Source organism: Truncatella angustata (assembly GCF_020726525.1).
Source record: "Truncatella angustata strain MPI-SDFR-AT-0073 chromosome Unknown BKA67scaffold_6, whole genome shotgun sequence".
In the NCBI taxonomy this organism is placed as follows: domain Eukaryota; kingdom Fungi; phylum Ascomycota; class Sordariomycetes; order Amphisphaeriales; family Sporocadaceae; genus Truncatella; species Truncatella angustata.
This window is the reverse complement of record NW_025763386.1, coordinates 2,816,792-2,841,611: the sequence shown is the minus strand read 5'-3', so window position 1 is coordinate 2,841,611 and position 24,820 is coordinate 2,816,792. Positions and strand designations below refer to the sequence as shown.

At 50.4% G+C, this 24,820-nt stretch overlaps 10 protein-coding genes across 10 annotated transcripts; 6 read left to right on the top strand and 4 right to left on the bottom strand.

Moving 5' to 3' along the window:
• Positions 1-213: 213 nt before the first annotated feature.
• Positions 214-3,566, bottom strand: BKA67DRAFT_353014 (P-loop containing nucleoside triphosphate hydrolase protein). Its single transcript, XM_046096378.1, has 6 exons — positions 3,441-3,566; positions 3,041-3,355; positions 2,746-2,962; positions 2,131-2,256; positions 392-2,073; positions 214-336 (listed from the first exon to the last, which is right to left on the bottom strand). Exons 1-6 carry the CDS (start codon positions 3,456-3,458, stop codon positions 253-255), a joined length of 2,442 nt encoding a protein of 813 aa, XP_045956616.1. The 5' UTR covers positions 3,459-3,566; the 3' UTR covers positions 214-252.
• Positions 3,567-4,743: 1,177 nt separating this feature from the next.
• BKA67DRAFT_661083 (uncharacterized protein) lies at positions 4,744-5,709 on the top strand (the record flags this gene model as incomplete). The annotated part of the gene is made up of 1 exon (XM_046107755.1): positions 4,744-5,709. One exon carries the CDS (start codon positions 4,744-4,746, stop codon positions 5,707-5,709), a length of 966 nt encoding a protein of 321 aa, XP_045956615.1.
• A 960-nt stretch (positions 5,710-6,669) lies between these two features.
• On the bottom strand, positions 6,670-9,070 carry BKA67DRAFT_693484 (dihydroxy-acid/6-phosphogluconate dehydratase). The gene is made up of 2 exons (XM_046109249.1): positions 8,815-9,070; positions 6,670-8,742 (listed from the first exon to the last, which is right to left on the bottom strand). Exons 1-2 carry the CDS (start codon positions 8,892-8,894, stop codon positions 7,005-7,007), a joined length of 1,818 nt encoding a protein of 605 aa, XP_045956614.1. The 5' UTR covers positions 8,895-9,070; the 3' UTR covers positions 6,670-7,004.
• A 1,148-nt stretch (positions 9,071-10,218) lies between these two features.
• Positions 10,219-12,002, bottom strand: BKA67DRAFT_538154 (uncharacterized protein; the record flags this gene model as incomplete). Its single annotated transcript, XM_046100436.1, has 2 exons — positions 10,219-10,958; positions 11,120-12,002. 2 exons carry the CDS (start codon positions 12,000-12,002, stop codon positions 10,219-10,221), a joined length of 1,623 nt encoding a protein of 540 aa, XP_045956613.1.
• A 1,616-nt stretch (positions 12,003-13,618) lies between these two features.
• BKA67DRAFT_573601 (uncharacterized protein) lies at positions 13,619-14,647 on the top strand. The gene has a single exon (XM_046103364.1). It carries the CDS (start codon positions 13,720-13,722, stop codon positions 14,329-14,331), a length of 612 nt encoding a protein of 203 aa, XP_045956612.1. The 5' UTR covers positions 13,619-13,719; the 3' UTR covers positions 14,332-14,647.
• A 150-nt stretch (positions 14,648-14,797) lies between these two features.
• BKA67DRAFT_573597 (chromate transporter-domain-containing protein) lies at positions 14,798-16,581 on the top strand. The gene is made up of 4 exons (XM_046103363.1): positions 14,798-15,007; positions 15,063-15,110; positions 15,160-15,281; positions 15,338-16,581. The coding sequence occupies exons 1-4, from the start codon at positions 14,885-14,887 to the stop codon at positions 16,425-16,427; spliced, it is 1,383 nt and encodes a 460-aa protein (XP_045956611.1). The 5' UTR covers positions 14,798-14,884; the 3' UTR covers positions 16,428-16,581.
• Positions 16,582-18,130: 1,549 nt separating this feature from the next.
• BKA67DRAFT_352937 (uncharacterized protein) lies at positions 18,131-18,772 on the top strand. Its single transcript, XM_046096377.1, has one exon. It carries the CDS (start codon positions 18,259-18,261, stop codon positions 18,595-18,597), a length of 339 nt encoding a protein of 112 aa, XP_045956610.1. The 5' UTR covers positions 18,131-18,258; the 3' UTR covers positions 18,598-18,772.
• A 1,236-nt stretch (positions 18,773-20,008) lies between these two features.
• On the top strand, positions 20,009-20,755 carry BKA67DRAFT_661078 (uncharacterized protein; the record flags this gene model as incomplete). Its single annotated transcript, XM_046107754.1, has 2 exons — positions 20,009-20,142; positions 20,218-20,755. 2 exons carry the CDS (start codon positions 20,009-20,011, stop codon positions 20,753-20,755), a joined length of 672 nt encoding a protein of 223 aa, XP_045956609.1.
• An 86-nt stretch (positions 20,756-20,841) lies between these two features.
• BKA67DRAFT_352899 (uncharacterized protein) lies at positions 20,842-22,285 on the bottom strand. The gene is made up of 2 exons (XM_046096376.1): positions 21,877-22,285; positions 20,842-21,816 (listed from the first exon to the last, which is right to left on the bottom strand). The coding sequence occupies exons 1-2, from the start codon at positions 21,948-21,950 to the stop codon at positions 20,928-20,930; spliced, it is 963 nt and encodes a 320-aa protein (XP_045956608.1). The 5' UTR covers positions 21,951-22,285; the 3' UTR covers positions 20,842-20,927.
• A 437-nt stretch (positions 22,286-22,722) lies between these two features.
• Positions 22,723-23,651, top strand: BKA67DRAFT_521673 (uncharacterized protein; the record flags this gene model as incomplete). Its single annotated transcript, XM_046098299.1, has 2 exons — positions 22,723-22,828; positions 22,921-23,651. Coding segments are annotated over 2 exons (837 nt in total), but the record flags the coding sequence as incomplete, so codon positions are not given.
• Between the last annotated feature and the right edge of the window lie 1,169 nt (positions 23,652-24,820).

Genomic DNA, 24,820 nt, shown 5'->3' with positions numbered 1-24,820 from the left:
AGAAGAATGATACAAAAACTCCTATATACGCCCAACACGTTCATACTCCTAGTTCGAATTCCCGAACCAAAGAATGCCGGCATATCCACATGCAGAACTCCAACAAATAGGTATTCCCTTTCTAATCAATGTTCTCGCTCGCTCAAACACCAAGGGTATAAACTTATAACATGACTGACAGACCTTTGCGAGTAGCGAGCCGTGGAGAATTATTCAACTCGGACACATTCGACACTCATTGCCATCAGTATTCTATCGAAGCTTCGGTAGACCGGATCGGCCGGTCTTGATGGTCTTGAGGGCACCCCCTTGTTGCCCAGGCTTGGCTTTCGAGACCTGAATGGTACTGTCAGCAGAACTTATCAATATACTTGGAATTTTCAGAACATACCGTAGTAGCAAAGTCCAAGCTACTGACAGTCTCTTTTATGTCTGTGGCCAAAGGACTGATCATGACAAACATGAGCGTCTTGGCATTGCCACCTAGACAACCCTCCAAGAGCTTGGTCAGGGCTGAGTCTCGATAGGGGATATGGCTGGCATTCTCAGCCAGGGCGGTCATGACTTTACTCAGGGTAGACAGTGATGTGTTGATACTGGCGGCCTCCCTGAAGTTTTGTCCTTCGACTTGCGACTCTTTCACGCGCTCAGATCCTGCCAGATCGATCAGATTCAGCACACCTTCGCTCCTATTGCCCTCGATGTCTATACCCTCTAGCCTGAGGGTAAATACGCAGTGGGATCTCGATGATGCTCGGTTCATTTGTGTAGCTGCGACGGTTCGGTTCTTGTTTGCCGTTGCCAGCATGCTCTCCACCTCTGCCGGTGACTGCAGCAAGGTTGCGGAGGAGTCAACGTAGAACTTTTTGGTAAGCGGATCTTGTCGAAGCGGGACCTCGTTACGGGTGCCATCGCCGCTGAGTAGATCATAGGTCTTCTCGTTGTAAACCTCGGTGAAGGATCCCCACATCTTGTAAGTCCACCCGGCATCTTTGAGAGCTTCGGCCTGCTCGTAGATCATTTTCATGGCACTTGGAATAATAGAGTCTCCTTCCGCACTCATGGTGAAAGTCTTTCCAGAACCTGTTTGGCCATAACAGAAAATGCACACCTTCTGACCGTCAAGGGCACTCTGGATGAGCTGGCTGATTTCCTCAAAGACAATCTTATTGCCTTCTTGTTGTACGAAGACTCGCTCGAAATCGAAGTTCTTGTCTACAAGCTGCTCGCCGTCGTACTTCTTGATGGGTACCATGACCTTCATCCTGCCGATGTGATCATCATAGTCGCCAATCTCGGTTTCAATTTGTGCATTTCCGGAATCGTTACGTCCAGGACGAATACGACACATGACCCGAATGTTGCCTTTGAGGGTTTGAAGCTGGTCAAAGAGCTTCCTCCGCCTTCGTTCTTCAACTCTAAGCTTCGCCTTGAACTCCTCAGCTTGACTGATGGCTTCAGCAGCCTGGTCCTCCGCTAGTTGTTTCTCCTCGGCTATCATGCGAAAGTTTTCGACTTGTTTCTGTTCGTCTCCCTTGAGATGGATGAGGGCGGTCTGCCCGGCCTGGACTTGGCGCTCGAGATCGCCAATGCGAGCTTCCCTGACTGACAGGAGACCTTTCAGGTCCTGTTCAGCACGTCTTGATTCGTCTCTTTCTCTTCTTAGCTGCTCAAGCTGAACGAACTGTGCTTCCATATCCTTGCCATTGGCTTCGCTCTTTACAGCTGCAATGCGCTTCTCTTCCTCGAGGAGTTTTTCGAGTTCTTCAAACGCCATGTGAGCCTCGCCAAGTTGCTTTGCGAAGTTGGAAGCCATTTCTTCCTTGACCCGTTCAATGTTTTTCCGTAAAGCTCGCTCCAGCTCGTCCTTCTCTCTGTTGAAGTCGCGGGACCTCTTGTCAATGTCGTTTCTGTGTTCGCGCATTAGATCCTCAGCATCATTGCGCCTGGCTCTCTTTTCGTCGTCGAGCTCCCTGGTAAGACAGTATATTCTTTGTTCGGCGTCGTCGAGTTTAGTCTGTAATTCTGATTTGGACGATTCGAGGTCGGTTTTGATTTGTTCGAGTTCGTCGGCTGGAGCTGGTGTTAGAGACGACCTGCAAATACCCTCCCTGGCCGGGTTGGGCTTACCTTTTTTGCTCACAGCAGCAACATTCTCTTCCAGACTCTTTTGGCCGCTGATGGAAGTGCTGATCATCTCCTTCATGGCCTTGAACTCGGTTTCGAAGGTACCTAGGCGTTCATCCACATCCCAAACTACAAAGTTATTCAGGTTAGACTCCTTAGTCAAGAACGAGGACTTCGTAGGCGACGGGGACATCATGACTGTCCTGACAGCTCTCAGGGAGGATTCGAGTCGCGCATACTGGTGCGTCATCTCCATGCATGTTGGGGTTTCGGGTACCACTTGGTTGTCCCGAGACTGCTCCTTTACCAAAGCTCCCGCGCCCAGGCTACCGCCTTGCTGACCTCGATTGCGCACTGTCACACTCGAGGGTAGCTTGAAGGTTGGTGGCGGCGTTTGCGGGCCGGAAACCACTGGATTCCGACCATCTTGCGACGACTTCGTACATGGTTCACGGATGGTCAGGGCGTTGAATTGTTGACAAATAGAGGCTTCTCTAGACACAGGAAGTGATTGAGCGAAAGCAGTATCCATGTCATTGACAGAGTAATGCTTTCGTAGCATCCTGACTGGAAGATTGCTGGAACTTGATTTGCTTGTAAGCTGGTGGGGAATCATACCATTCTTGGTCTGCTCTGGTGACCTGACTCCCATAGACGTCACAGGCCTTGCGCCATTCTTCGGGGCGGCTGAGCGTACGCTTGCTGAGCGAGAATGTGTTGTTGTTCGGGAGGGAGGTCGACCGCCTGGACCAATGCTGGTGGCATAACTGCTATTCGTTGTGTTGCGCGTTGCGCTCGAGTTGTATGAAGCGACAGAACGTGTTCCAGGTCGGGCCTATATGCCAACGTGCTCGGTCAGGATCATCTCAGCGCCATATCGTGCTGCATGCAGCGTTCCGCGGCAGTGACTTACGGAATGCATATCCTTTATGGATGTGCCCTTGACGGCGGCAGTCCGGACAGGGGTAGGGGCAACGAGGCCCGATCGCGACGTGGCATTTGGGAACTCCGAGCCGGCTTTATCGGCGAGGGTCTTGCGCTTGGGTTCAGGTTGGGCGAGCCCGTGAGGACCTCGTTTCATGGGGGGTCCCATGGCATATTGCGAGCGGGTGTTGGATTGCGACTCGGTGATCTCGTGGAGTGCTGGTTGTGAGGTGGTCGAGGATGAAAATAGCTGGGGTAACTTGCTGGCGCCTAGCCGGGGGAGGGCGGAGGGCTTGTTTACTACCTGGGCCGGGTCATGTCATGTCAGTCGGCGTGGTTCAAGATGAACGGCTGCTATGCGATCGAGCCTCGGGGAAGAGGGGGCATACCGAATTCTCCGTATCCATATTGATCCTATGTCTCAGACGCGCAGCTAGGTGATATGCAAGCGAAGCAAGGAGCAGAGCTCCAGAGGGGGAGGCGCCAGCAGACGATGTGGATGTGAACGGCGGCGTGATGGCGGGTGTTGAGTGAGCATGTGTTTAGATGACGTTTAACAAACTCAGGGCAAGGGAGTGTTGAGCATTGAGCATTGAAAAGCAGATGCGGGTTCGGTGGCTAACCTAGTAAGTTAAGTTAGGTAGAGGAACCTTTAACTTAGCTTTACTTTCGTCTTCCGAGACCAAGTGGGCATATGATGGGAAGGATAAATAAATACAGACATCCATCAGGTGGATATGTTCAACTACATACATAAACGTGCAAAAGTCGGCAACAGGTTGCATAGAATAGAACCCATTTGTGCAGCTCCCGTTAATTGGGGTTGCGCCAAAGTGGAATGTTGACTCGAGTCAGTAGTTGTTGCTGCCGGGGCAACCACGGAAAACACAAATTCAACGCGTATGCGAATGAATGAATGTAAATGCGCCACGTGAGTATTCGTTAAACCCCCACCTCAAGTGAGCAAGCCACATATGCGGCTGAGATGATGTGGCTCAGTCCAAGTCTAGTCTAACCGTAGCGTAGTCATGGTCAATGCTCAACTGCTCCTCAGCTCCTCCCCCTTCAGCCCTTTCTTGCGCTTCAGGCTTCTCCAAATTCCCAAAGCCCCCTCCCTGCCCCTAAACATCATTAGGCTGGAGGGGGCGGGAGTCTATACACATAGTAGGCATTATTACTGCTGTACATATATCCCCAAAAACCCTGTCACATGTCATCAAGTAGTTTGTCGTTGGCCTCAAGTGCCAACATATAATAAGCTTTGGTCTTGACACTCACTCACTCCTCACCCAGAATGCTGACATCACGACCTGTACAACAAAACTCCCCCCTCTCAATAAGCTTCCAACGGCTGCACCCCGTGCGCTTACACTCCCTCTGATCCGCTCTTCTGCTCTGCGCTTTCCGCTTTCCGCTTTATGCTTCTGCTTCCCTTGTATCGTTTAAGAACTAGACAAACAAGCACATGTCTTGTCTTGGTACTCCGTAGCGTCACCAAAGTGTTGGCCCTTTTTTTGCCCAAGCCCCATTTAAATCACGCGATACCCCCAGAAAAACCCCAGAGACGAGACCCCAGAGACCCCAGAGACCCGACTTGTGCCAACTACGAATACCACCTACCCACGGCGATCCTGAGCCACCCCGGCTGCGAATCCGACTCCTCCCTCCGACGACGACGACAACAAGACTACCATGGAGAAGTACAGCCAGTTCCGTGACCGCGGTAGCGGCGTCTCGCCGTTCCTGCCGCACGTCACCCCCGTCTCCCGCCTCGCCAGCATTTGGCACTTATTCATCTTCTCCTTTCGCCTACCCATATTCGTCCTCTACGCAGCATGCTACTTCTTGGTCCTCACCCACCTACCTTTACCAGTCGTCTTTCGCAAGCTGTTATTATGGGGCATGCTGGGCATACCTGGCATATGGTGGGTGGACTTGCAGCTCGACGGTGTTAAGCGTGGTCACCTTCACGAGCAGCCTCCGGACCGAGTGCCTCACCCCGGCAGTGTCATCGCCGCCCAGTTCACAAGTCCTATCGATGCTCTCTATCTGGCCGCCATCTTCGACCCCGTATACACTGTCAGCTACCCCGGCACCCAAAAGGTCCATCAAATCTCCCTACTCGACGCCATCTTCCTCGCCTTGGCTCCGGTGCGCCTCCAGCCTCCCAAGCGGGACAACCTGGTCACCTTACGAAAACTGCGCGAGGACTACCCGCACCGAGTAATTGTTGTCTTCCCCGAATCCAGCACCACAAACGGTAAAGGCCTGCTGCCCCTATCGACCAGCCTTCTAAGTGCGTCCGCCGATACGAAGATCTTCCCGGTCAGCCTGCGCTACACCCCACAAGACATCACGACTCCCATACCTGGCACCTACTTCACATTCCTCTGGAACTTGCTGTCGCGACCGACACACTGCATCCGAGTGCGCATTGCCGAGGCCGTTACATGCCACCAGTACCAGATCAACGGCTACCAAGAGGTGGAGGAATCAGACGACGAGGTGGAGGGGGAAGAGCCGACAACCCCAGAGGGAAGAAAGTTGCTGGATCATATTGCCGAGACACTGGCGAGGCTAGCCAGAAACAAACGAGTTGGTTTGACGTTGCGCGATAAGGCCGCTTTCATAGACGCTTGGACAACTGCTCGGAAGTAGACTTTCCAACGAGTCAGAGCGTCTATGCCGGCCTGTTTACAGCAACACTTCACTCAGCGGCACCTTCACAGTTCACAAAAAGAGGAATAACTTATACTTGAAGGCCCGCTCTACATTGCGCTCCACATGAAAGTCTTCCTGACAAAAAATCTCTACGATCAACAAGCCTGTCCATCGCGACGGCCGTTGCGGGCCGGTGAGCCCGAGAAGTTGGTAATGCACTTCCTGGCAGGCCCGGCCACCGTCGCCTATCTCTTCTGAAGAAAAAAAAAACTTGTCACGTTCAGACTCGGATCCGAGCTTATGTTTCGAGCTCTGGTTCTTCTCCATGGGATGGGCTACGTCATCACGTTCTCCCCACGGAATCTATGACTTGGGCTTGGTCTAGCATTCTCCAGACTCGAATCTAGGACGGGACCTATCGTGAGCAGTAGAACACCCACGTCGCGACCGGTGGGCAGAGACGGCCAGGCCGTGGAAGCGGCAGAGGAGTTGCCGCGTAGTCGCTGAATCGGGGAGAATCAGCCATCCCGCATCCACTGAAAGGAGAGTATAGCTTAAATTGTAGCTGTTCATTGAATAACACCATTTACCCGTGATACCATCTCCTTGATAATTGACCGTAGATTCGCACGCTGCGAGACCTTGAGTGTGTAGAACCGTTGGGTGCTTGCTGCGCGGGCAAACGATAGCTCCTGGAGATGCATGTGGCAAACGAGTTCTGCTTGGTTTGGGGCCGAGAGTCGAGAATCGTTGCAGTGGGGAGCCGTCTCCTTCGCCCGGATCGCACCGGTCATACGTTTTGTGGTGGTGCTCCTTGGTTTGTGGTATGTTTGAGCGCATCTCAACTGACCGGTTGTTAGGAATACCACGTATTCCTTGGTCCAGTCGGGTGGGGGGCGTTGGGAAGAAATATCCTCCCTCCCTCCCTCCCACATATGATACATATGTGCTGGTGGTGTCTTCCTCTACTTTGACGACAACGACATGATCAAAGCATCACTGTTCCCAGGTCGCAGAGTGTATTTTTACCATGAAGTCAAATTATGCAAGAAGAAGAAGAAGGAAAAGAAAGAAACTCTTGGTATTAGGAAAATACGCCATTTTCCGGAACCCAGAAGCCAGCCAAAATCAAAACCATGGAAGAGCCGCCGTGGCCCAATGCCTCTTTTTTTGATGACAAAGTGTTATATACACAGGATTATTATTTAGTTGACACAATGCGCTCCTACATCCAACGTCGACTCAAACCTCGCCCCGTCTCTTTCTCTCCACCTCTCTCTCCCTCCCTCTCACTATGCGCTCGCACTGCCGTCCGTGATACAACCTGAAGAGGCGTCCTGCACGAGATGGGCGTACTTCCTCAATGTACCCTTCAGATACCTGGGCTCGGGCTGCTTCCAGGCGGCCTTCCTCTTCTCGAACTCGGCCTCGGGGACGTTAGAGTCGATTATGCGCTTCTCGGCGTCGATGACGATCTCGTCGCCGTCCTTGATGAAGGCGATGGGCCCGCCCACGAATGCCTCGGGCACAATGTGTCCGATGAGGAAGCCGTGGGAGCCGCCGGAGAAGCGGCCGTCGGTCAGCAGGGCCACGTCCTGGCCGAGGCCGGCGCCCATGATGGCCGAAGAGGGCTTCAGCATCTCCGGCATGCCGGGACCGCCCTTGGGGCCCTCGTAGCGGATGATGACGACCGTCTTCTCACCCTTCTTGATATCACCACGCTCGAGCGACTCGATGAAAGCATCCTCGTAGTCGTACACGCGCGCCTTGCCCTTGAACACCAGGCCCTCCTTGCCCGTGATCTTGCCGACGGAACCGCCGGGGGCGAGCTGTCCCCGCAGGATCTGGATATGGCCCGTGGGCTTGATGGGGTTGTTGAAGGGGCGGATGATCTTCTGGTCGGCGGGGAAGCTCTCGGGCCACTCCTCGGCGTTCTGCTTCATCGTCTTGCCGGTCACCGTAATGCCCTCGCCGGTGATGATGCCCTCCTGGAGCAGGAACTTGAGCAGAGCTGGGGTGCCACCGATGGTCATCATGTCGGCCATGACGTACTTGCCGCTGGGCTTCAGGTCGGCCAGGAAAGGTGTGCGGTCGCTGACCTTTTGGAAGTCGTCGACGGTCAGCTTGATGCCAACCGAGTCAGCAATGGCGATCAGGTGGAGCACGGCGTTGGTGCTTCCTCCCAAGATGTTGACGACGACCATGGCGTTCTCGAAGGCCTCCCGGGTGAGGACATCGCGGGGTCGGATGTCCTCCCTCATGATGTGCTTGATGGCCTCGCCAACACGCTTGCACTCCTCGATCTTGGCCGGGTGGGCAGCTGGCGTGCTGCTGCTGCCGGGTAGCGACATGCCGAGGGTCTCGATAGCTGAAGCCATGGTGTTGGCAGTGTACATGCCACCACAAGCTCCCTGGCCGGGGCAGGCGTTACGGATGATGTCGTACCGCTCCTCCTCGGTGATCTCGCCGGTGATGTACTGTCCGTAGGCCTGGAAAGCGTTGACCAGATCGATCTCGGCGCCGCTCTTGCTGCATCCGGGGGCGATAGTACCACCGTAGACCATGATACTGGGTCGGTTCACACGGCCCATGGCCATCAGGACACCAGGCATGTTCTTGTCGCAGCCGGGGAGGGAGATGTTCGCGTCGTACCACTGGCCACCCATGACGGTCTCAATACTGTCGGCAATGATCTCTCTGCTCTGCAGGGAGTATCTCATACCAGTGGTTCCCATGGAGATACCGTCCGAGACGCCAATGGTGTTGAATCGGTAGGGGATGAGACCGGCCTGTTTGACGGACTCCTTGACGACCTTGGACAGGTCCATCAAGTGCATGTTGCAGGGGTTTCCTTCGTACCACACCGAGGAGATGCCGACCTGGGCCTTCTTCATGTCGGCATCGTCGAGACCGGTGGCGTAGAGCATGGCTTGCGAGGCACCTTGCGACTTGGGCTGTGTGATGAACTTCGAGACCTTGTTGAGGTCGCTGTCGTCGGCGGCTCGGAGAGACCGCGATGTGCTGAGGCGACTGATAACTCAATTAGCTCCACCTTCGAGCTTGGAATGCAGTTCTGAGCTATAGAAACAAGTCTGTACTCACACATATTGTGTAGAGGATGCTCGGCAGGTTCGAGCAAGAGCTGCCGGAGCTCTCGACCGGAGCACTGTCTGGAAGGCCATTGTGATGTCACAAAGACCCAAACTCTGGAGATGATTGACTTCCCGAGCGAGTGAAGCTGAATTGACCTTTTTGGCAATCTCAACGTGAGATCCTTGAAGTGTTGGTCAAAGGTCAAGAGTGACTCAAAAGTGTCTAAAGGCTTGGTCGGAAATGCTTACAGACGACGACAAGCTCCAATTGACTCCAAAATGGAGATCCAAAATTCTGGGCGAAGTCGGCATAAAATTCTGGGACTCTGCTTGCCAAGTCCGCTAAACCCCGCGAAAACATGGGCCTTCTGACAATGTCTTGACCGCAATTGGCTGCGATTTCGGTGGGTAAACTTAGTGGGCCGTTCGTTCCCACGGCCGTTCTTATGTACACTGCAACATATAGCTGAATCCTACGAGCCAGTCCGCGTCTCACCAGCGACGAGGTAGATGATCTACTCGTCGTTTTCTGTAATTTCCGTTATACAAGACGATTTCCTCCAAGTGACCAAGACTCATATGGCCAAGGCCGTCAAGCTTCTTCCCGACCGCAGTTAAGCAAACTAACCCCTGGTCGGTTCAGTCGAATTAGATAGTGATATATGAGCGCAGTCCGTCACTTCGAGCGCATGTGTAAAAGTTTATGGGCTTCGTTGTGTCATTTTAACTCGTACATTGCGGCTCTCCCTCTAGTTCCTTTGTCCTTCCTCTGGTCATTTCTTCGCCCTTCCTTGTTCTGCGAGACTTCTCGGCTCTCGTGACTTAGGTCTATTTGGTGCTCGTCTGATCCGGCCTCGGCGCTTCCAAGACGACATGTTGTACAAGGGGTGTCGTTAACGATAGTAGGCACCCTGCCGGCGTTAACGCTTAAGAGGATACTCTACTTGGACTCAAACGAACGCCATGGGTTTTGTCTATAGGGTTCGGGAGAACTCAGGCTGTATATGGCATAGTTTTGCATAAGTGATTCTTCTATAAGTTAATGCTCGAACAGCCGCTTCCCAGGGTTACAGTCTGATGTTCAGCCATTGTCAGTAAGTTAATGTCAATACTATCATGCTACACTCTTGAGCAACCAATAAGTAGTATTTAGCCTACGACCAGAGATACGACAGAGGGCTTTATCTCTAAGCCTAAGATTCCATCCACTGCTTTACCAGCACATAAGTGAACTACAACACTAATCCATCTTTACAAATGTCTGCGATCCTGTCTTGAGATGGGTCAGTCGTCGCCTGGAGATATCAGAGTTCCTCACAGAAAGGCAGCATTCCCTAGGTGGTTCTTTCAGAGAACGGGCTTTAATCAATTATCTTTGCCTAAAGAAGCACTCTTTATTCATATGGCTGTCTTCCTACTCGATATAGTTCTCGTCAGAGGCACGATCACAATCGTACTCATCGTCCTCTGCCTCTTCCTCTTCCTCGTCATCCTTGGCATCGGCCGCCATGATGTCCTTCGGGTACTTCATGTAGGCCTTCTCCTCCTTGACCTTCTTACAGAAGGTTTCGATGATGGCCATCTTGTCATCGTGGATAACCTCCCTCTGGAATCCCCAGACCATCAGTTCCAAATCGGGATCGTTGGCAGCTGGGTCTGGGAAGTACCCATTGACCGTGTCCCAAACCCAGGCACAAGTCATGTTGACCGAGTCTTTGGGGTTGAGCTCGATGCCCACAATCTTGGAAAGCAAGTTGGGCGCCATTCCACCATACCAGAGCTCAACACCACGGTCATTCATTCTCTCGTAAGCCGACTTGGCGATTGCGGCGCGCCAGTCCTGCATGTGCTTGAGCTGCTCGTCGAGCGACTCGTCGCCTATGCCGCCCGGTTGATCGATGATGTCACGGAACATTGCGGTGATCTGGTGGAAGGTGGTGTCGTGCATGATGAGCTGCAGTCCACCCTTACCATCTGGGTTCTTACGTACAGCCAGACCAATGCCGTAGCGGATGCAATTGTCATTCCAATACTGAGCTCGAGTCTGCTCCGGGAACTTTTTCTCTGAATCATAGAAGTCTAGATACTCCCACTGCTCGTTCATCCAATAAGTCACCATACCAATGACGATTGACTTGCCGCCCTCTTGGATCACTACAACATACGGAGTCAGTGCCTACTTTTTCATGATGGGCTATGGGAAGTTTCAGGGTATTGCGAAACAATCACAAGAGCTCCATTCCCTTACATACGCAATATACTCTCCAAAGACATGTTGAAAAAAAAAAAGGAAGAATGATGCAGAAATTACTTACTGTGGACTGCATAATCGAAGAACTCGTCTATCGTGGCGTGCCTCTTGGAGTAGGAGCCAGTGGCGTGGAACCAGTTAGCCTTCTCCTTGGAGTCTCGGAATCCAATGGGTGCCATGAAGACGGTGAATGAAGAGGTAGGCGGGTCTAATCTTGCTAGCTCAGAATAGCATAGGAACAGTTGGCTGAACTGCGGGATTGCGACGTTATCTGGTAAGGCCGGAACCTTGGATTTGTGTCCTGGCATGTAGGGAATCTTCGGGAGACAATGCTCGAGCTCCCACTTAACGAAGGGGTCAGAAATCCAAGCATACTCTCGTGCATTGAGGTATGATGGAAAGCAGTAGACTGGGCCGTTAGCTAGCTTGAGACTGTTGAGGTCTGTGGCAAGATGCTCAGCTGCAGGGAGAAGGATCGGGAGAGTGATGCTCTGTATTGGTCCCATGGCGATGACTTCGTCATAAATAGGAACCCATGCATCAAGGGCCTCTTTGAGCGATCCTTTTGCATTGGGGGTACTCTTCATGTTTCTAGGATCGCTGATGAATGCCTTTCGGCCATTGACGTAGACCTTCGAGATGGCCTGCAAGTACTGTGCAGAAAGATCCTGGGAGAGAGGCCACTCGGGTGCAATAGTGTCCCAGAAGAGTTCGTTGTCACGAAGTGCTTTGAAAAGGTGGCCACGCTCTAATAAAATTTGGAATAAATGGACGAGCAATGCGGCAACTTTCTTCTGAGTTGTATTGACGCTCTTGGGGGGCTCATCATTGGGCTGGCCAACAAGGGCAGCGTGAATGTGTCGAAGAACACCATCATTTTCGAAAATGACACCGATTCCACGGTTGAAGCCTTCCTGCCGAAAGGCTCTGGCCATTTGGTGGGCCATGGTCGAACTCTGATGGGGATGAGAATATGATAGGATGGTGATGGAAATGTGATGGGAATTTGATGGTGGCGAAGACTGGTGGTAGATGATGGAAGTGATGGTAATGTGAATGAAGAGTTGGAGAATTATTGCAAGCTTTAGTAGCTACAAATCGGGATTTCAACTTGAAGTTCTCTTCAACTTCGCGTTACTAGTACAACCTAGAAACTACAACAAAATTGCAATGGCAGCTTGAATTTGCTACGGCTATAGTTTAGTAGCTGTCAAGAGCTTCGCCAACCATATAATCTTTACGGATTCATGATATTAGGGAACATATCCTAGTATCCAGGACGAGACATTTATATCAAAAATATGGCTGTTTCTGTAACTGAATCATATCTCTTTTTAAAGTAGTAGAGTTTCTAAAATCGATTGGTATCCATCTTTGGACCAAGCACTTTGCACTCTTCTCCACGAGGAAGTGAAATTCTTTCTAGATCATATCGACAGCTTGTCAAAAACTTAGCTATAAAATTATAAGAGGTCAAACAGTGTGGAAAATACTGATGCATTTATGTAGTATCGAATCCCGCTGGTTCATATTGATTTCGTCACCACTGACTAATACTATGTAATTTCAAGAAGAAAGTATTTTATAAGTGTGTCAGTAGCTTGCTTGCCAAGCAAGTCATTGATCACTTGCGAAAGTTGATGTGGTTGCAAGTGCAGGAAAAAAAAGTCAACACAGAGGATGCGTTCAGGGCGTTGCCGTACTCGAACTCCGGTTGCCCAGAGAATGAGATTTTGTACCCTAACATCTGGACATACAGGCCGGGGAACGGGTCTATCAGGCACCCTACGTGTTTACCATAAAGGCAAATCACGCTGGTGGCTGTGTTGACAATTGGGCCACTAACTATTTCTATGTACCATTCTATCCCATTGTAGTATTTCCCACCGTTTTATCCGGCGCTCCCTGACGTGCAATGCCAGCAGCATACGCGCGCCACACAATCTACATGCCTTGATTCAGATCCTCCCTTAATGTCCATGTCATTTTCATCTTTGACCCCTGGCTGAGAAAGATAGAATTTGATGAGCGCGACGTCAATCCCTGTTTGCCTTCTCATTCAATCACCACCTATCATTTAAGATAATTAGGGAAAGCTTTATTTTCCGTCGCTTTCCAACATGTGATTAGTATTAGCATATAAATCAAGTTGTTCATTTCAACTATCTGTCTCTTCGTTCTTCTAGTGTTTAAAACGACTCCTGAGTGTAACCTTACCCATATCTTAAATTTGCCCCGACTGTCAACCTGGGTCGTCAACCAAGAACTCATATGACTAAAGTTGAGCTGATTCAATGCCCTTCAGCCGTCACGATAATTGCAATTATGTCAAAAGTGGATGATAACCTGCGGATTGTAAGCACCATACATAAACTCGTATTTGCTGCGTTGAGGTTACACTGGCATCACCCAATCCGGACACAACTGAGACCTAAGCCTGCCTTGCGCGCAATTCACAGTCAGCACACCCAATCAAAGCTGGCGGCATTCAGCCAGGGTTCAATCGGCTCACGACAATACGAGGTCATACAATCTCGTGATCCATTCGGATTCACCACGATTTTGAGTATAAAAGCTAACATCTGGTCATCATAGCATCCTTCATATCAATCCGTGCAGACTAATCAAATCTTTAACTTACAAACGCAAAGCATACCTATCATAATGTTGTCCAAGATCGCGCTTCTCTTCTCAGCTCTTAGCTTGGCCGCTGCACAACAGAACTATCCCGTGCAGTCTGCACCTTTCAACCTTGTGCTCTCCAGCAGCACCAACAGCAGCCTCAACGGTATCAAACTAGCCGCTTGCCATACTGGCGCATCAGTCGAATCCCTGTGCCTGTTTGACGGTGGCAGAGATTCAACGTACACGTTCTACTTCAACACCACCACAGACACTCCCGACCCAACCACCCTACAGACGGGCTTAGTCACTTGGACGCTTGAGCCGAGCACCATCAACTTCAACGAGGCCCTCAGCTTCCAGTATAACACAGCCTCGAATCTCGCATTCCCTCTGATCTGGCCCAGCCTAGATACAGTGCAGGAGTTTGCTTTCACCGATGAGGAGCACCTAGCGGTACCCGCATATGTCAACGATGCCATTGAGCCGCCTACAACTTACCGGGGAGGTGTCACCTTCTGGGACAATAGATGGCAGATCTGTCAGACGTACTGGCAGGCGTACGCCTACACTGCTCTTCAGTGGACGCTGGGCGGTGGGGCGCCGCAGAACCCAAGCTGTGACGCTGTTACTGTGAGCCGAGTGTTCATCTAACTGTTGTGGTGTGCACATTCTGTTCATTGGCATGGTAAAAGCTCATGGAGGAAGTTCGTGATAGAACAGTGGAAGTTTAGGTGATTTGAAGGAACCCTCAATGAGCGGAAGAGTCAAAGAATACCATTAATGTGAATGTGCACGAGGAAGTGGCTGGAGCAACTCTACCTAGCTCGAGCAATGCTTTAATATTAATATGTCACATCACTATCAAGTATGATTTGCTACATGCCGTATCAAACGATCAGCGAGGTTGTTCTTCAAGCGCCGAAAGTGGAGATAGAGACTATGTTACTTGAAATTTATTTGTCATGCCCTATCCTGAAGATGGTAATATTGTGATTGGAACGAAGGTATACCACAATGCCCTCACTAGGTTAACGGAGATAGTTTGATCCGGCTTGGTGCCAAGAGTAATATTGCGTGCTCCTAATCTTCACGAGGATTGGTTAGCGGATGAGTCAAACTTCAACTATAAGTCTAGCTACTTCAAGATCTCCCTCACTTAATATTTGCGAGTTGGTAGGAAATCTGGATAGTGATCATCATCATCATGGTAGTCGCCAGTTGGGAGCACACGGCGCGCGCCAATGCGCGACATGCCGCTGAGGCGCTAAAAGGCAATTGGCACCTAGGCTTTACTGCGTTCGGCGGACCACCCGTTCATTTCAAGATAGTCCGTGTCTCCTAAGGATACCTGGCAGATGTATTGCTGATGAAAACCTCAATAGTTCCACGACAAATTCGTGCAAAAACTTGAATGGATCGACGAGCAGATGGTATGTTCATCGGCCGCATTGCGCCGTAAGATACTGATCCTGGGTCAAGTACCAAGAGCTGTTCAGCATTTGTCAAGCCTTGTCGGGACCTGCTAGCACAAAGATGTTATACTGTATCAACTTGATTCACAACGGGTTATGTGGGGCGTTGGTTGCCTTCTTGGTCTGGAGGTAAATATGACCTAGTGGCTGGCTTAAATGGCAACTGATGAACTGACCTCCCTCAGTCTGCCAGGAGCGCTTAGCATGTGTGCATTATCACTTGGTGTATCCAGCGTCGGAGAAGCCCTACCTCGTGCAGTATATGCTCTGCTGTCCGGGCTCAATGCTGCCACGGTGGGAATTATCGCGCTCGCTGCAGTGGAGTTGTCGGATAAGGCCATCACGGACAAGCTCACTCGGGTTCTCGTCTTTCTCGCGGCCTCTGCGGGACTGCTTTACAATGCTTTGTGGTATTTCCCCGTCCTTATGGTTCTTGCTGGTTGTGCCGCGGTAGCGTATGATTCTCGCTTGGTTCAAAAAGTCACCCAGGCCATCACCGACATTGTGAGACCGCGCAGTGATGCGCAAGTCCCCGAGCACAGCATCGCCGACGATGAACCGGAAGAGCGCATCGTAGCACAAGAATTTCGGCTGGGATTCTCTTGGAAGCAGGGAATCGCCATCATCGTGACATTCTTCGCCGTATTCCTCGTTGTCATGGTGACGCGAGGAGTTCTCACGAATCTGCCACTCCTCTATAGACTATTTGCGAATATGTACCTCGCGGGAACGATCATATTCGGCGGTGGGCCTGTGGTAATTCCATTGCTCCGGGAGTATGTCGTGGCCGAAGGCTGGGTCAGCCCGAGAGACTTTCTCATTGGACTTGCGGTGATACAGGCCCTCCCGGGCCCGAACTTCAATTTTGCCGTATACTTGGGAAGCCTGACTGCGATCAACGGCGGACACTCGATCATCGCTGGAGCAGTCATTGCATTTATCGGCATCTTCACCCCCGGCATGGTTCTTGTCCATGGTACCATGGGCATTTGGGGAAAGCTGCGAAGTAGACTTTGGGTAAAGTCGGTGGTCAGAGGCGTTAATGCTGCTGCTGTTGGCCTGGTATACACAGCTGTGTATCGAATTTGGCAGGTTGGTTATGTCGATAGTGGTTTCCAGTCAGGGCGAAGTCTTGGCGACGATCCGTGGTGGGTGGTAGTAACAGCGACGGCGTACGTGGGAGGCCGTTACTTTGGACTAGTTGCACCAGTTGCTATCATCCTAGGAGCCATACTCGGCCTCGTGAGATATGGTGTAGTCAGTAGCTCTTCATAAATTGTCTCACCCACACATGTTAGGTTACACCCGCGAACAAGCATGCGCTACAAGGATGATAATTCAAGGCTCCAGGAATTGGTCAGAGCCGTGTATATAAGCAGAGCATTTCTACATAGGTCCGTTTACGGTATATATCTGTGGCTTCTCAGGCGAAAAGCTTGTTACTGTTCTTTGATGATTCTCCTCACATGAAGTTGGGCTCCTAAGGAAAGCCCTAAAGATGCTTACACCTAGACTAGTCATAGCAGTCGGTAGGCGAGTTGTGTGGTGGAAAACAGTAAAGTCCAGTACAAGATAGTAGACTAGTGATGTATTATAAACATTCTGCCTACTTTGATAAATACGAGAGTTTGGAAGCAATTCCTGTAAACTCTTCTACGCACAATTAATGCTAAGCTGCCAACCACTAGTGCAAAAGACATATGGTAGACACATGATGTTCAGTCCACTGAACTGAATCATCCTTGCCCGATCTCCCGTGATGATATATACGAGTTTCCACATGGCCAACTGGCACTAATAGTATTACATCATGAAAGTCATGAAAAAGTTCAAGGACGGCCAGGAGCCCAATCCGACAGCTTTGCAACTTGTCAACGGCACCGAGCTGTCATCTTACAAGTAGTTACATAGGAATACATCGGGAATTTGCACGCCGCTTCACATTGGCACAAATTTCATTTACGAGCTTCCACGCCCACCCGGTCATCTATACGTCTGAAATAACTCTCGACGGCATGTAAGATTGGTCGTCGGTAGGGTTGGTCGCGTCATCGACATGGGCAGGTCGCGCAGCACCGACGCCGTAATGATCGCGACGCAAGACCGCAATGTCGAGTGTTAGTGGTAGCTCACTTGTTATCAGCTGGTCAAGATTATCAAGGCGGTTGACTATTCTGTTGGAAGGCAACATGAGATACTTTTATCCCACTATCAATGGACCTTTAGTGCCTTTAACCTAAAATAATCCTCAATAGATTGTCCATTTGACTCTGTTCACAGGTCCCTTGACTAGGAGCATCGCCCGAAGCTTACGGCCCCATGCGCATGGTGCAATTCTCCCCTCGCTGATTGGTTGCTAACTGCCAAAGAATTTTATCGTGAAAACCGGCTTGGTGGACGGTTTCACCATATCTATTGTGGTAGGCCGAGGTCAAATCCCACCCCCAGGACGTACATGAGCTGCCGACGAACTGTCAGCGAGCTTTGATGCAAACAAGGTCGCGCCTCACCATTACGACAATACTCTGCGGGCGGAGCGGAAACCATTTGGGTGAGTAGTCCATGAGTCCTCCGATTGGCAAGCCGACACAATATATTCAAAAGAATAAGAGTGATCTCTTCTTGTTGCTCCTAGTGTCCGTGGCGTGACTGTCATGTCGGGCGTGATCCAAAGAACTTTCCACGCAGCCGTAACTCAAGGAACATTAGCGTCAACAAGACTAAGCTACCAAAAAGGGTCAGAAGCAAGAAGCTCTAGCCAGTCGTACTTGTCAAAAATGCTCTAAAGAGTTCTTATTTCGCGATGAGTATTGAAATCACGTCATAAGCAACAACTGCAAGCTCCTATATGATCAGCCTGCGAAGCAAGTCAAGCAACACACTGCCAACAATACCAGGTTAAGCTGACGGAAGTCCATTGACAGGTCGCCCAACTGACAAGCTAACTTAAGCAGCAACAATCGAAAGTTGAGCGGCAAAGAGCCGAGCTTGCTTAACTTCGTTGGTCTGTAACACCGACACAGACCACTTAATTAACTCCTTTACCACCGCTCACACCACCCTTAGCGCCGACTCTGATCAGAGCAAAATCTTTTTCTCCTTTTTCATGTCCTTCGCCGCCGGCAACACGTACCTATTAATTTCACAAAAAGACTTTCGAGTCAAGAAAGATGGCCCCTTTGCGCAAAAGCACTCCACAATCACCGACTCTGCCTACCTCTGCACACTGCATTTCGTATCCACCTCCCGTCTTGCAAACAAGCGAATCTTGAGGCAAGGATGTGAGCCCCCGCAAATATACTCCGACATCTCCTTCTCCTCCCCGCACCGATTGGAGCCTTCACAACGTTGCACAAGCAACTTTGGCGAAGCTTCTTTCACCTCAGGCCAAGCCGTGTCAATTTATAAGACGCCGAGAATTTCCTACCTTGTTAGGGTAGAGTAGCAATTGAGTGCACCAAGCACTTGTAAGGGCATGAAGGACTCATGGATGCTGGGAAGAATGTGGATTTACGACAGTTAGCAAAATGGAACACGGATAAATGAGGTCATGGCGACAGAGAACGACTGGGGATACACATTTCTATTGCATTACTTTGCAATGTCCTTCGTGCAATTAAGCAACCCCATTCTATAACTGAGACCAGGAGCTACTGGAATGCACAGGCTGCTCTCACACACTGAAACCCCAACCATAGTGACCTATTGCAATTACTACTTCTATTACTGACCATAGAGCAATTTAATTATATCATTAACTTAATCGATGGTCGCTCATTGCAATGTTTTAATACATGGGCGTGGACTTTCTTCAGTTGACTCTATTTTACCTTATTATATCGTTAATTTGGGAGTCTCTTGGTAGATTAGGAGCAGTCTAATTTTAGTGTGGGCTTGTGCCTTCTTCTACTCGTTGCTCTTATGACATACCTGACCTAGCAGCTTTGGTGTGCCACCTGGAGTGGATACTAAACGATAGTCAATCAACCGTAAGAAGAAGCCGTCTTGTTTTGCATGCTATTTTGGTCTTATACTTTCCCTCTTGCGTCTCCTTGGCATTTTGCAAGCGTTTGGGACATACTTCGCAACAAAGTTATATTGCTACGCGCCGCGCTAAAAGCCAGGGACCAATGTTGGGGCATTGACTATGTGTCTGGCTAATTATTTGCACTGCTGGTAAGAACTTGAGACTTTCTGTCTGTACGTAAATTAAGTGGCACGTTAAGGTCAATTTATTTTCTCCGTAGGTGTAGTATCTGATGCGATATGCCAAGCGCGCTAGGGATAGCTTGCTCATAAGCATCAGGCACTCGTCAGGCAACCTTCACGTACCTTACAAGGGGTATATATCATACCAGAGCCGCTCATTATAGCGAAGTTAGATCTTTATTCAATTTAATTAAACAGATGCCTGCGACTGAACAGTAGAAGAGTAAGAAGGTACACTCGTCGCCTTGTTGAACCTCGGCGGAACCACGCCTTAGAAAGTGGACTAGACCCGTTCTTGGCTCTATTTTCATGGATTCTATGTGCCAATCAAAGTCGACACTTGAAGCAATGGCATCTTGCAGGGCCATGATCACCATTTTGATTGGCCAATGTTCCTAAAGTTAGTGCCGAGTCCCGACTGTGCCGCTGAGATGGATGGATCACAAGTAGGAACAATCAAACTTCTTGGCTGACATGTTTTGGTTGAGAGAAGGCCGGCTCCTTATTTAATGACAGGTCACGATGTCATACCTTCGCTCGATTTCTCAAGTCTTTCCCGCCCCCACTAGCCAAAACATCACTACGGTCATTTACCTCCAACTTCGTCGCTCATTAATATTCGCATACGTCTGGACTCGCCCGACAAGATGAAGTACACAACTGCCGCCGTTCTCCTGCCCGTGGCCTCGGCAGCCAGCATTGATGCCCGCCAAGCCACCGAACTGAAGTACGAGATCAGCGATTTCTCAGCAGCCTGCACGGCCGGAAGCATCTACTGTTTGTCCGTCCCCCTTACATGCACACACACACACACAAAGTTATGACTGCTTAGACACTGATAGTTGGCACGATATAGTTACGAAGTCAGCATAGTTACTAGCAACAACCCCGAATTCAAACAGGGCTGTGATGCGATGGGGACGAGTGACAACGGCGAGCTGCCCGCCGTCAGAAAGACCCAATGCGGAACATACACCATCTCGGTCGCCAAGTTGGACGATGGCGGATTGGTTCTGACCATTAATTCGGGCCTGGAACGGCTTACGGGAACCTTCACTATCTCTAGCGACGACTTGACTACTACGACGTCGGGCGAGAGCACGGTGCAGTCGTACGCGGGCGACTCCGCCTTCACCATCGACATCAAGAACGCGTCTTCTGCTTCGGCTTCTGCCTCGGGCGCTACTGCTTCTACTCCCACTGCATCACCGGCCTCCTTTGTGTCTCCATCTGCCTCAAGTGCTTCTCGTACTACTGCCTCAGAGCCATCCGCCACGAGTACTACGACTCTAAGCTCCGCCAGCCCCAGCGAGACCAGTGATGCGACTCGGGAAAGCGCATGCGCTGGTGTCCTGTTTGCTATTGGTCTGATGGCCTTTACTGTTCAGATATAAATAGCTCCTTACGCAATGAATAATCACTGTTATTAGATTCTGGACTATATACTTAGAACTGTAATGCCTCTACAAATACACGTAACCAAATAAGGAAAATAATACTAGGCGATAGTATGAAACAATAAATCCATCAATATAATCGGAAAAGACCGAACCGCAGTTGACGCCATTACGGAACCCAGCCTTCCTTCCTCATCACCTCCCCAGTCCACTCCTCCAACCTCTCTGCAAGCTTCCCATCCTTCGCCGCACCGCTTTGCCACCACGGCTCCCCAAACCTGCCGGTAATTTCGAGATACGCGCCGCTCTGCTCCGCCTTCATATCCCGACTCGCTACACAGAACAAACTGGTCCATGACCCCTTATCGGCAGGCCTTATCAATCCAAGCATGCGTAAGACCCATAAAACACTCGTAATGCTTGAACCCGACTCCTCCACCGACGCGGCAATGTTCGTCTCAACCACACCGGGATGCACAGACGAAACCCAGATCTCGCCCTCCCCGTTCCGCACAGTGGGAGAGCCGGGCCCGTACGTTTTGTGCAGGGTCTTGGTGTGCAGAATGTTGGCGAGCTTGCTCTGTCCGTACCGCAGCCACGGGTCGCTATCCTTGAGAGATAGATCCTTAAAATTGATGCCGTCCTTGGGTGCGCCCAAGTGGCCCGATGAAGAGAGGTTGACGATACGCACGCTGCCGGAAGGAAGATTGTTGGCGGTCCGCAGCATCAGAGGAAGCAGGTGCTCTGTCAAAACCCAGTGCGCCAGGTAGTTGGTCTGCCACTGGGCCTCGTGGCCATCCTTGGTCATTTCGAATGGCGTCGCCATTATGCCTGCGTTATTTACCAAGCCATGCAGGGCTGTTTCGAGGGTGAGGAAGTGGTTGGCGGCCGTTACGACGCTGGTGAGGTCCATGAGGTCCATTTGTAGGAGGTCAATGTTGGCTGAGGGGTGCATTTTCTTGATGGTGGCGATAGCTGATGTGCCCTTCTCTGAGGATCGGGCGCACATATAAACGTGGGCGCCGTGTGCTGCTAGGTGGGCTACGGTGTAGTAGCCTCTGTATGCCGGTGAGATTAGTGATTTGGGCTTCGTGTTGAGAGGGAGAGAAGAGACTTGCATGCCGGAATTTCCACCTGTGACTATGAATATTTTGCCCTTGAGATCGGGGAGAGTATCGGGATGAAAGGTCATGTTCAAAACGAGTACTTATGTCAATATGTGAATGTGTAATATTAAGAAGTAGATAATTCAATGTCTTCTATGTTATTTATAATACGAAAGATGCAACGGAGTCAAGGTGTTGCTACGATCTTTTTATATTGCTCTTATTGAACAATTCCCGAGATACTTGCATCTTGGATGTTATTCCGAGCATCAGATATCGTGAGCAAGTTGCATGACCCTTGGTCCAATCACGTCGCATTTAAATTGGAGATATTGAAGAGATGGAGTAACAGGAGAATTTAGAGCGAGCGAGTGAGCCAGCTGCATGAAGCGTGGGGCTCACTGCCGATTCTCAACATGGCTACCGTCCAAATCAGCCACCCTCAGGAAAAACATAATGTTGCGTGTGTCAGTCAAGTGGTGCATGTGTGATGGTGGGGCTCGTGATCCTGGTCCCGATGTGAGCAGGCTGCATGACGCTAATTCGTAGATCGTGCTCTCTCACTAACCCCTGCCTGCCTGCGCCTCAGCTGCGGAACAGTATGTAGGCATATCAATTCCTCCGTTCCCAGATGTCAGACTCGTCATCGTGAGCAGGCTGCATAAACCGCATTGGCCGGCCCGAAAAACCTTACATCGTACATCACCAATACCATCATCACCGCAATGCCAACGTCCACATAGCATCATGATTAGTACGTATCAGCCTGCAAATTTAACACCACACATCCAACTCGGGTCTATGCCACAATTGGCCGAGGTACGTACCAAACCGCTCTTAATCACCAAGACGACATGACTTGCTCACCACGTACAGGCGACAAGCAAGGAAGATGACTGGACTGGGACCAATGATGCCGCAGCACGCAGGCGGGCACAGACTAGACTCAACACAAGGGCATACCGTAAGTAAGGTCTTGGCTATTCTTCATCCAAATAAGGGGTCAGGACCAGTCCGATCAATGGCTACCAAAAATGGAAATTAACAGTCCAACAGGAAAACGCAAAGCCTCGGCAAAGAAAGCCGAAGCATCCAGTGCCACAACCGCGACACTGATCAGGTCAGAAGCGCTGGTTGAATGCTGGGACATTAAGCAGCAATCGGTCTCCATCGTCCCAAAATCCCGTATGAAGCAACTGTACAATGCGAGAAATCCCTTACTGCCACGTAAACCTAAAAAGGAGCAGTTCAATATGGTTTTCCCCCTTTGTCCAGACCACCTCATCACACTCCTCCAATTCAACGCCCTCCGCGCCTTGGCCGTTAACCGCACTCTGATATCGGGTATACTCGTCACGCCGCTCGACTGTGGTGAGGAAGTTATCCACGTTATCCCCTACCCCACCAAGCCCGAACTGCTCCCTCCAACACTCCTGCCCACCACCCTTCAACAAACAGTGCCGCACGGCGATTGGATTGACATTTTTCCGTGTCCCGTGGCACGAGACCGCCTGATCCGGGCCGCCGGCACCTTCGACGAAGACGATTTGTGGGTCGACTGCATCGGCGGACTGTACGAGGGCTTTCCCGACGACGAGGTCGAGCGACGCGGCATCGTTGCGTGGTCGCCACCCTGGGATATTACCGGGTGGGAGATGTCGGAAGGGTGTCTGAGGAAATGGGGGTGGTTATTTGGAGGGTTGCCGGGGGCGTTAGAGGCGACGAATCGGTGGCGGGTGAAGAGAGGAGAGAAGCCGTTCATTCATGATGACTGCACGTCGCATTAAACCGTATGACCTTTGTGTTATCTGGCTACCGCTTCGTCATTAGTCGAGCTGGATATTTAAATCATTGGATAGTATTATAACACCAGGAATGGCCAACCAGTCCTTTTTGGCTCGTATATGCAGCTCTGCGCACTAATGATAAGAAAATGTACCAGGGTGGGTCGAATCCGTGCTTGATAAGGAGTAGGAAAGCGACCAGCCATCTTCAGTCAACATACTAATCAGTGCTGCGTTTAAGACATTATACGAGCCCGAATGGTCTCTAGAGGGTTTTTTTTTTGACGGCTCTTTGCAAAGGCGCAGCCGGTACCAGAGGGCATGCAAACACGGTGGGATACGGGGGCGCGTACTTAAGTTGAAACCGGGGGCTTTCACAAGGGACGCAGTTGTCAAACGTTGCTGGGCGAGATTCACTTGGAAATACTAGACAGCGGGATGCAGTTGGCTTAGAGTCATGTTGGGGATGTCTTCCGCTGCTGTCTTTCCTGGTCCTGACCTTGGCTGAAGAAGGACGATCGAAACACGGATGTATTCGGCCTTGAAAGCAGTGGGAAATGGTGCTAACAACGTGGGAATTGGACTCATTCCAATTGGAATTTTTTCCGTTGTTGTCGGAAGACACTACAGCTTGTGGACTGTGTGCTCTTGACTGTCTTTGAGGGGTGGAGGCTGGTGCTGACGTTGGTTGGGCCCCGGAGAAGCTGCCCTATTGCACCCTTTGCGGGAGTCAAGAATGCAGTGGAGGCAATATTACATACTTAAGTGGCAAACAGTGCGGGTAGGCTCAGCTTGTAGATCTCATAACAGAAGAGATTGAAACTGGTAAACACTCAGTATGACTGGAGCAAGCGCAAAGGGACAAAGGCTAGGCTACCGGTGAACTAGTTGAGAGACATAATCAAGGACAGTTGATGTAAACCCACCATCTTTGGTTGAAGCTGTGAGCAAGTGTGAGGATAAGAATGGGAATAAACTGATGATAGCATCATGTTGCAAAAAGAAAAAGAAAAAATTGTCAAAGAAAATAAAATAACAAAAACAGAACCCCGGAATGAAGTAAATCGAATGCTACGATGCCCGTATCTAACGATTCGAACTATGTGTCCCTTTGTTTTTAATTGCACTTGAAAATATTCATCTACTAACTGGATACTCATAGTTAAATCTAC

Coding starts and splice junctions, on each gene's coding strand:
- BKA67DRAFT_353014 (XM_046096378.1), bottom strand. Junction 2,257..2,745: donor ACCAGAGCAGACCAAGAATG/GTATGATTCCCC, acceptor ATAACTTTGTAG/TTTGGGATGTGGATGAACGC. Junction 337..391: donor GCTTGGACTTTGCTACTACG/GTATGTTCTGAA, acceptor AGTACCATTCAG/GTCTCGAAAGCCAAGCCTGG.
- BKA67DRAFT_693484 (XM_046109249.1), bottom strand. CDS start 8,894: ATGGCCTTCCAGACAGTGCTCCGGTCGAGAGCTCCGGCAGCTCTTGCT. Junction 8,743..8,814: donor GCATCCTCTACACAATATGT/GTGAGTACAGAC, acceptor TTGAGTTATCAG/TCGCCTCAGCACATCGCGGT.
- BKA67DRAFT_573601 (XM_046103364.1), top strand. CDS start 13,720: ATGTTGTCCAAGATCGCGCTTCTCTTCTCAGCTCTTAGCTTGGCCGCT.
- BKA67DRAFT_573597 (XM_046103363.1), top strand. CDS start 14,885: ATGGTAGTCGCCAGTTGGGAGCACACGGCGCGCGCCAATGCGCGACAT. Junction 15,111..15,159: donor AATGGATCGACGAGCAGATG/GTATGTTCATCG, acceptor TCCTGGGTCAAG/TACCAAGAGCTGTTCAGCAT. Junction 15,282..15,337: donor GTTGCCTTCTTGGTCTGGAG/GTAAATATGACC, acceptor GACCTCCCTCAG/TCTGCCAGGAGCGCTTAGCA.
- BKA67DRAFT_352937 (XM_046096377.1), top strand. CDS start 18,259: ATGTCCTTCGCCGCCGGCAACACGTACCTATTAATTTCACAAAAAGAC.
- BKA67DRAFT_352899 (XM_046096376.1), bottom strand. CDS start 21,950: ATGACCTTTCATCCCGATACTCTCCCCGATCTCAAGGGCAAAATATTC. Junction 21,817..21,876: donor ACAGGTGGAAATTCCGGCAT/GCAAGTCTCTTC, acceptor ACCGGCATACAG/AGGCTACTACACCGTAGCCC.